Genomic DNA, 9,329 nt, shown 5'->3' on the forward strand with positions numbered 1-9,329 from the left:
TTTTTTTTTAAACTTTTAAAAATTTTATTATTTTTGTGTGCGTGTACCGTCAAATCAGATCTGACTGGTACAGGAGGAGATTGCCCCTCCTTCCCCAGCAGAGCATCTGGTGGATTTGAACCGTACACCTCTGGGATTGTAGTTGCAGCTTCTTGCCACTAGGCCACCAGAGCTCCCCTGAGCTTGGTTTTTTTGGTAACCTTTATTTGGAGTATATCACCATCTTTCACCTGAGAAGCCACTGAGGACATTCAAACCACCAACCTTTTTGTTAGTAGCTGAACCCTTAACCATTGTGTCACCAGGCTACACTGAAAAGTCACAGCCTTGAGTGAAACCTACATTGTACTCATGGGGACTACTGAGGTGAAGCTGACTTGAGAGCAAATGGCTTGGTTTTGGTTTGTCACTCTCAGGTTCTATGACCGAGTGAAGGTGACATTCTTCTGACCTTCTGATCCTGGCCAATTCATCCCTAGGAGCTCAGATTAGTAGTTGTTCCTGAGTATGGGGACTTCCCAGCCAGTATTTCCACTATGGATCCCAAAGGCTCTACCACAGATTCTGGTGGGTTGTGGCATCTTCTCCTTGACAATAGGTCCTTCATTCCCACATCACTTCCCCACTTCCCAGTAGCCCCTTACTTCCCTCTGAATACCTCTTACCCATCAAAACAGAGCCTCTCAACTCTACACTCTGCACACCCCATTCATATCTCAAGAGTCAGTGCCCACCTGAACCCATCTGCTAAGAGCAGACTTGTTGCCATTGAGGCAATCCACCATTCCTTCCTGGTGGCCTCATACAAAGCAGAATGAAACACTCACTGCCTAGGTCTGCACCATTCCCATGACTGGTTGCAGATAAGACCATTGTGATGTATTATAAAGTGAATTGCCAGGCCTTTCTTCCTCATCTGATAGGATATGAAAGCTACATGTACAGCAACATGCAAGCTTCCACTGACAGAGAGGTGGTGATGCACATGAGATTTATGTGCCATTAATCAAATCCAGGTCTCCTGTATAGGAGGAAAAAACTTTACCACTGAAGTATAACTGCCTTGTGAAGCTCAAGTCTGCCGTATACCATCTCACTTGTCCCTTTTCTCTCCTCAGAAGTCCACCCGAGCAGTTAGCAAAGTCCATGCCTTTGGGAAGAGGGGCAATGCTCTCCGAAGGGACCCCAACCTCACTGTGCACATCCGAGGCTGGCTTCATAAGCAGGTGGATCTCGAGGACTGGACTCCATGGGACAAGGGGAAGGACAGCAAAATGACATTGTTGCTGTGTCCCTGGCTGCTTACAGCACCATCTTCTCTTTCTAAGACCTCCAGTTTGGGTTGTGGTGGTTTGTTTTGGTTTTTTTGTATGTTTGTTTGTTGTTTTTTCTTTTTCAATCACTGATGTTCCTCTTATTCTGCTGTTCATTTCTTGAACAAGAGAGGCATGTTTTATTTTTCTCCTGAGAAGCAGCTTGTGGATTTGAACTGCTGATGTTTAACTTAGCTATCTGACACATAACATACCATGCTACCAGTGGGCCTAAATATAGAACTAACAACATTATTTCAGAGTGTACCAAATGCTGCCATGTTATAAGGAGCTCTGGTAACATAGTGGTTAAAGTGCTCAGTTGCTAACCAGAAGGTTGGCGGTTCAGACCCACAGGAAGAAAGATGTAGCAGCTGGCTTCCGTAAATGTGACTGTTTACTACTTTCCAACTCATAGCCACCTTCCATTTAGTTTCTGAGGCTGTAAATCTTTACTGGAGGACACAGCCCATCTCTCTTCCACAGAGTAACTGGTAGATTCTTTGGGATAGCAGTGCAACAGGTTATTTGAGAAACCCTACAGGCCAGTTGCCAGTCCGTCTGGGAGGGACCCTGCAGGCCAGGGTGACTGGATAGGTTTGTCATTGGTGAGAGAAGTGAAGAAATTACATATAGGGTTATGATCAAGAATGACCACGTCATGAAGCCATTGATTATTAGACCTGGAAGAGCTCTTTGAGCTAAGGATGAATTTACAGAGTCCTTCATGCTAAGCCCTCAGGACAGAGGGACTCAGAAAGCTTAACAGCCCTACAGCAGGCAGAAGCTTGATGTTTCTGGTGAGAGGCAGGAATAGCAGGGATCTGGGACACCCAGGGCTCTGGTTCTCAAAGGAAGCATCCTGGGTAGGAAGAATCAACATTATCTGAGATCTTGCTAGAAATACAAATTATCACAACACACTGACACCCAGCTCATTATCTTAATAATGTTTGTTACATCAAGCATTATCTCAGAGGCTCTCTTTTCTGTAAGGCTTTGTGTCCCTTTCTTTCTGGGTCTCTAGCTCCGTTTATCTGGGAATCTCTATTTTATTTTCTGTCTATGGGTCTCTGATCCACCCTTGGTGGGTCTCTAACCCCTTTTCTCTGGGTCTCGCTCTCTCTGTGGATATCTGCTCCTTTTATAGATAGTATTCTGTCCCTAGCTGTCACTGTCGCCATCTCCTCTTTCCTCTGTCCTCTATTCAAGCTTCTGTTCCTACCCCACTCCAGGACAGCGCTGGACTCCGGCTGTGGAAACGCCGTTGGTTCGTCCTTTCTGGCCATTGCCTCTTCTATTACAAGGGTTAGTGCCCAGCTGGCGTGGACTGGGATGCCCCCTCCCATACTCTGCTCTGATCTTTTACCTTCATCCTGCTGGTGATACCTGACTTCCAGCCTCCTTTTTGCAGATAGCCGTGAAGAGAGCGTCCTGGGCAGTGTTCTGCTCCCCAGCTATACGATCAGGCCAGATGGGCCAGGAGCTCCCCGAGGGCGGCGCTTCACCTTCACTGTGAGTCCCCCTGTCCGTCTTGGGTGTGAAGCAGCTGGGGGGATTTCAGTGGGAGGTGTGTGGACGAAGGTCCCGAGCATCCACTAAAGGAGGTAGAAACAAAGACTTTGTTCAGGGCCCAGGACATTCTTTGGAGCAGGGGAACCCCGACTTCTAGGTTTCTAGCCCAGTCTTCCCACATGCAGGCTGAGCACCCAGGGATGAGGACCTATGTCCTGGCTGCAGACACACTAGAGGACCTGCGAGGCTGGCTGCGGGCGCTGGGCCGTGCTTCCCGCGCGGAGGGCGATGATTGGTGAGTCCAGAGTCAAGCCACGCCTCCTTGTCTGTATCTCCACCCATCTGAGTCAGCGTGATTTTCCTTAGCTCCACCCCCTTGAAAAGAACATCCAATCCCGTGCCTCTTCACTAATACGACTCCACCTTCTGGTGGAAATTTGTCCAATCAACAAAAGTCTGCCCCTGATAGGTTCGCCCACCAGAGCCAATCTTCCAATCAGGGAATCTGATGGTCTCAGTTCCGCCCCACCAAGCTCTACACTTCTTACTCTCTAATTGGCTGTTTCAAAAGTCTCCTGAAATTAAGTTAATGTCAGATCAGTGTCACTTGAGATGAGTTCTTAGTATCTTGACCTGGCCATCTTTAAGCTGAAGACTTGGACTCCCTGACTCATTTGGTCTCAGAGTTCAGACACAGGGTCCAGTGACCTTGAGGTGGAAGCAAGCAGAAATCATTTCCACCCTCAAGCCTCAGTTTCTCCATCTGCAAATTGGGATTATGATTTAATATACCGTTTTCTTCACCCTCTCCAGGACGAACTTGTTTGTTCTCCTGGCAGTCCATGGTGTATATTCAAAACTCTTCTCCAGCACCACAGTTCAAAGGCATCAATTCTCCTTCTATCATCTCTAGTCATTGCCCAGCTTTTCTGGAGCGGGTGAAGCCAGGCTGCTCCTTAGAGGCAAGGATTCTGAAGCTTCTGACATACTTTGGAAATGTTGCAAGGCGGGATCAGTCCTTGGAGAGGGACATCATGCTTGGGAGGGTGGAGGGACAGCTCAAGAGAGGAAGGAAGACCGTCGATGAGATGGATTGATTCAATGATTGGGGTGATGGGGGTAGGTGTATCAGAGACAAGATTGACACAGGATGGAGCAGGGTTTAGGGCTGTTGTTTAGGCAACTCAACGGGACATAACAACAGCAACACACCACGTTCTAGTAATGGTCCCTACGTCCTCATCTGAGAACAGAGAATACAGGCTGTTATACATTTCAAAAGGATAACATATCTGTGCTCACTCGCTAGTGCTCGGCCCAGATCACCCGCACGTCCCCAGCCTGGGGAGGGCCCTGGTGGCCCAGGCGGTCCCCCAGAGGGGAGCAGAGGAGAAGGGAGGCGCAGCCCAGAATCACCGGAAGTGGCTCGGTTCTCTAGAGGACGTGGGGGACCCAGGATGCTCACTCCCAGCCCCACAGCCGACCTTCCATCAGGACCCCGGATTCGGAGAGCGAGGAGCCCAGAGTAAGTAGGACTAAGGGGTCTGGAGAGGAAAATTTTAAAAACCTATAGGACTCATAGTTTGGGAGTTCTGGTGGTCTAGTGGTAAGGAGCAGCTCTGCCAGACCAAAGCCTCGGGGTTCGGTTCTTCCAGCTTTTTGGGAGGAAGAAGAGCAATCTCCTCCGATGTGATTTACAACCTCTGTAAACCTGCCAGAGGGTCAGCTATGAGTTGGTTCCGACTACATAACAAAAGCAACAGCTTTTGAGAAAGGGAATCTTATGCATGGGGCGAGGCTTGTGATAAGGGCGGGGCTTGTTGGGAAAAGATGCACTTTGGGGCGTGGCCTTCTGCTCCCCTGCACTGGCCTGTGTGGGACATGATTCTCAGCCCAGGAGGGAAATTCAAAGGAGGAGGTTCTACTAAAGGAACATATTTAAGGACGGTAATGAAAAGATGGAAACCTGGTTAAAGTGTGCGTTTGGCAACCCAGAAGGTCCTCAGTTTGCATCCACTATCTGCCATTTCAGAGAAAATTGTTAGGCTGTTGTTATGGACCATCGAATCTGAACCAATTCCTAACTGAGCCTCCAGCAGGTTGTCAGAGGCACTAAATTACATAGGAGGAAATGACCATCTTTTTTTTGCAAAACTTTTTCTTTTTTTGCTGGTAAACTTTTTTCTTTACATTTTTTTTTGTTTGTGGTTTTGTGTGTATGTGTGCATGTGTGTGTACCGTCAAATCGGATCTGACTGGTACAGGAAGAGATTGTCCCGCCTCCAGCAGAGCTTCTGGTGGATTCGAACCACCGTCCTCTGGGATTGCAGTGCAGCTTCTTGCCCCTAGGCCATCAGAGCTCCCCAAACTGGTGGACTTACTGTGTGCCTTTGGGTTGTCAGCTCCCTCTGTTAGGTAGTCTGCCTCTGTAAAGATTGCAGCCTAGGCAAATCTGTGGGGCGGTTCTACTCAGTCCTGCAGGGTCACTGAATATTGGAATCGATTGGACATCAGTGGGTGGTGGGTGAATGGTTCAGGAGGATGGTTGAGCTCTCGTTCACTCCATTTCCCTCTTTCCCCACAGCCTGTTCACACCTCTTTCTCACCCGCCTTCTCCTCTGAGCCTCCCCCGGCCCCGGTCTGCTCCTGCGCGCCGACCTCCCCCCACCTCCGGAGATACAGCCCCCACTGCCCGTCCTCATACACCCCTGAGTCGCATCGATGTCCGTCCTCCCCTGGAATGGGGTCCCCAACGCCGGACCCTCTCCAGGCCTTCCACTCCTCGCCGAGGACCTTCTTTGGAGGCTGGAGCAGGAAGGCCCCCAAGAAGCCCCCAGAACTGGAGTCAGGAGTCCAGAACACAGGTCAACCGAGAAGTAAGTAGGCAGGGGACTACTTCTCCCACAAGTCCTTGCGACCGCTTATCTAGGCTCATCCCCACTTTATTATCTCGGAGCATGATGGGAACTGTAGTTCAAGAGGGGAATCACACCTGGGCTCACATGTGGTCAGGGAGCATGGACTCCCATTCACTCCCTGAGATCGGAAAGACAAGCTTGTCTTTGTCTCATAAAAACACCCTGAGTCTGGGATGCAAGAGAGAATGAAGTTATATGTCTGTGTGCTCAGTTTATCTTTTCAACTTGATTATCTTCTGTTCTTCACTTAAGTGGTAGAGAATTGACATCTAGCATAGCTGTAGTATTAAAAAACCTGGGGCTGAGTTTGTTTGAACTGTGGGAAATATTTATGTTCTGAAAAAAAGATCTGACAATCTATGCCCAGAAATTCAGACATTAAAAATAAATTTTTCATAGGACACCCTTCTAATCTAAAACACGTGGGGTCAACCTGAGTCAGAATAGAGTTGATATCAATAGATAGATAGATAGATAGATAGTTGTTGTTGTTGATTGCCTTCAAGTCGAGCGTGACTCATAGCAACCCTATGAACAGAAAGCCCCTTTACCACTATTAACATTTATCAAAGTTCATAGAGTTTCTGGAGACATGTTATTTAGAAAGTGGATGCCAGCCCTGCTTCCAAACCTATCATAGTATTTTATTGTTGTTATGTGCCATTTAGTTGCTTGTGATATATAGCGACCCTATGGACAGCAGCTCTGAACCCTTCCCTGTCCTGAGCCAGTCTCAGTAATTCTGACACATGAGCCCCATTTGCCCCAGTTACTGTATCAATCCATCTCCTCAGAGGTCTCCCTCTCCTGCGCTGTCCATCTACCCCTCCAAGCATGATGTCCTTCTCCAGGGATCTCTCCTGGCCACATGCCCCAAGTAAGTGAGGTGAAGGTTCAAAATCCTAGCCTCCAAGGAGAGACTTGGTTTTACCTTTTCTTGGCAGTCCATGGCATGTATGTTCAAGACTCTTCTCCAGTGCCACAACTCGAAGGCATCTATTATTCTTCTATCATCTTTAGTCATTGTCCAACTCTCTGAAGCATATCAAGTAATTGAAAAGACCATGGTCTACGGATTATCTCTAGATAAATATAGATGAAGATAGATATTGGAAGCAGGAGTGGTGTCCACTTCCTAAACAACATGCTTCAGGAAACTCTATGAACTTTGATAAATGTTGATAAGTTGTAGAGAGGTTTCAGGCCTTTTATTCACAGGATCATTATGAGGTGATTACTGGAAGGCATTCAACAACAACAACAACATTAACATAACCTCACTAATCTTTGTGATCTTTCAAGTAGCTATTGCTACTTTGATCCCATATACCTAGATCTTAAAAGAACACTCTGCTCAAGACAGACATTCTTTATGAGTGAAGCTAAACTGTTGTTGTTGATGACCAATCAGGTTCAGCATGACTCATCGTGACCCTATGAACAAATGGCCTAAAGCCTTTCAGTAACTATGGCCATTTATCAAGGTTCGTAGAGTTTCCAGAGGCATGTTGTTTAGGAAGTGGATGCCACTTCTGCTGTTTAGTTGTTTGTGGGGTTTTTTTTCCTTCTGCTGTTTAGAGGTTTTTTTGTTTGTTTATTTATTTATTTTTATTAAATTTTACTAGTTTTAATGAACATTTACAGAGATTTTGGGTTTCCATTCATTCATTCATTGTTGCACTGTTTTCTCTACCCTCCCCCCAGTTCGTTCCTCTTTCCCCCCCCCTTGAAAGTCTGTTTTAATTGTCCCATTACCACAGTGCTTGTTAAAGCCAGTTTTGATTAATCTCCTTTGTCATTGTGTCCTTTGCCATTCCCTATCACTCCTCCCTGAGAGAGTGCTGTTTAGTTTTAATAAGACTTCCAAGGAGATTTGTGGATTAAGGTTTAAAGATTATCAGAAATGTCAAAGGTTTTTCTAGCCACTATGGCTTCCCAAATCTTGGATTCCATGAGAATTTGAAATTCTGTTCTTCATTTCCCCCCTTTTGATCAAAATTATAATATAGAATATTTGATAAAAATGTTCAATAATCGTAGCTGGACACCATTCATGGAACTGTTTTGTTGGGCTAATCCACTTACTAGTGTCCCCAGAGGGGCACACAGCTGAAGAATTGGAAGTTGTGTAGTAATGAACAGGAAAAAAAAATCCCTAAGATATTTTTATTCTTGACACACCCTTGAGTCTACACCAACTGTAATGATTCCATTATGTATGTTAGAGTCCAGTTGTGCTCCATAGAGTTTTCAATGAATGGTGTTTTTTTTGTTTTTTTAATTTTTATTTTATTATTTTTGTGTGAGTGTACCGTCAAATCAGATCTGACTGGTACAGGAGGAGATTGTCCCTCCTTCCCCGGCAGAGCATCTGGTGGATTTGAACCATGCACCTCTGGGATTGTAGTTGCAGCTCCTTACCACTAGGCTACCAGAGCTCCAACAATGGATGTTTTTTAAGATACAGATTGCCAATCGTTTTGTTCTGGAGAGCCTCTGAGTGGACTAGAACATCCAACCTTTTGGCTAGGAGATGAGTGTATTAACAGTTTACATCACCTAATGACTTAATTTTTGTTGCTGAGATAAGCCAATTTATGAACTTCTCTATTTTAATATTCTTCCAAGGTGCCCCCTGCCTCTGCCACGTATCTCCAGCTTCCTCCAAAACCCCCTGGAACCCGGGCCTCCATGGTTTTATTGGTAGGTATTCTGGTAAACACTCCGAGTCTATCCTTGGTTGCTTTGCTGTGCTGTATGTTGTCTTCTGTCAGTAGGACTAATGGTCGGAACAGACTGGATGTCTCAAGGTTCCTCAGTAGGTATTCAGAGACCTTGTGTGGGGCAAACAATAACTCACTAACTACTAAGTGAAAGCTTGGTTGTTCAAGTACACATATAAGCACCTTGACAGGAAAACGTGGTAATGGACTCCTGAAACATCAGCCATGAAAACCGTGTGGAGCACAGTTCATCTCTGACACCCATGGGATTATAATGGACTTGATTGAAGCTGGTTGTTTGGGTTGGTTGGTTGGTTGGTTGGGCTGTTTCATTGGGTTAGTTGAGTGGATGGATGAGTCAGTTAATTGAGTTGGTTGGCTGGGTTATTTGATCAGGTTGGTTGGGCAGATGGATAGGTAAGTTGAGTTTGTTGGTTGCGTTGTATTATTGGGTTAGTTGGGTAGGTGGATGGGTAAGTTGATTGAGCTGGGTAAGTTGATTGAGTTGGTTGGTTAGGTTGATGGATGGGTAAGTTGATTGAGTTGGTTGGGTGAGTGGGTGGGAGGATGGATGATAGGTTGATTGAGTTGGTTGGTTGGGTTGGTTGGGTGAGTTTATGGGTAGGTTGATTGAGTTGGTTGGTTAGGTTGATGGATGGGTAAGTTGATTGAGTTGGTTGGATGGATGGATGATAGGTTGATTGAGTTGGTTGGTTGGGTTGGGTTGGTTGGGTGAGTTTATGGGTAGGTTGATTGAATTGGTTGGTTAGGTTGATGGATGGGTAAGTTGATTGAGTTGGTTGATTGGGTGGGTGGGTGAGTAGATGGATGATAGGTTGATTGAGTTGGTTGGTTGGGTT

At 46.1% G+C, this 9,329-nt stretch overlaps 1 protein-coding gene across 1 annotated transcript in view; it reads left to right on the top strand.

The window, feature by feature from the left end:
* Nucleotides 1-536: 536 nt before the first annotated feature.
* PLEKHA4 (pleckstrin homology domain containing, family A (phosphoinositide binding specific) member 4) overlaps nucleotides 537-9,329 on the top strand; it is a 43,214-nt gene continuing 34,421 nt past the window's right edge. Inside the window, exons 1-8 of the mRNA XM_006898743.1 lie at nucleotides 537-567; nucleotides 1,072-1,226; nucleotides 2,549-2,621; nucleotides 2,728-2,828; nucleotides 3,014-3,123; nucleotides 4,138-4,353; nucleotides 5,413-5,692; nucleotides 8,375-8,449. Coding sequence (XP_006898805.1) covers nucleotides 537-567; nucleotides 1,072-1,226; nucleotides 2,549-2,621; nucleotides 2,728-2,828; nucleotides 3,014-3,123; nucleotides 4,138-4,353; nucleotides 5,413-5,692; nucleotides 8,375-8,449 — 1,041 coding nt within the window. The remainder of the gene's footprint in view (nucleotides 568-1,071; nucleotides 1,227-2,548; nucleotides 2,622-2,727; nucleotides 2,829-3,013; nucleotides 3,124-4,137; nucleotides 4,354-5,412; nucleotides 5,693-8,374; nucleotides 8,450-9,329) is intronic.

The sequence above is a fragment of the Elephantulus edwardii genome, unplaced genomic scaffold (genome assembly GCF_000299155.1).
Source record: "Elephantulus edwardii isolate Elephantulus edwardi_28Jun2011 unplaced genomic scaffold, EleEdw1.0 scaffold00236, whole genome shotgun sequence".
NCBI classification, from domain to species: Eukaryota; Metazoa; Chordata; class Mammalia; order Macroscelidea; family Macroscelididae; genus Elephantulus; species Elephantulus edwardii.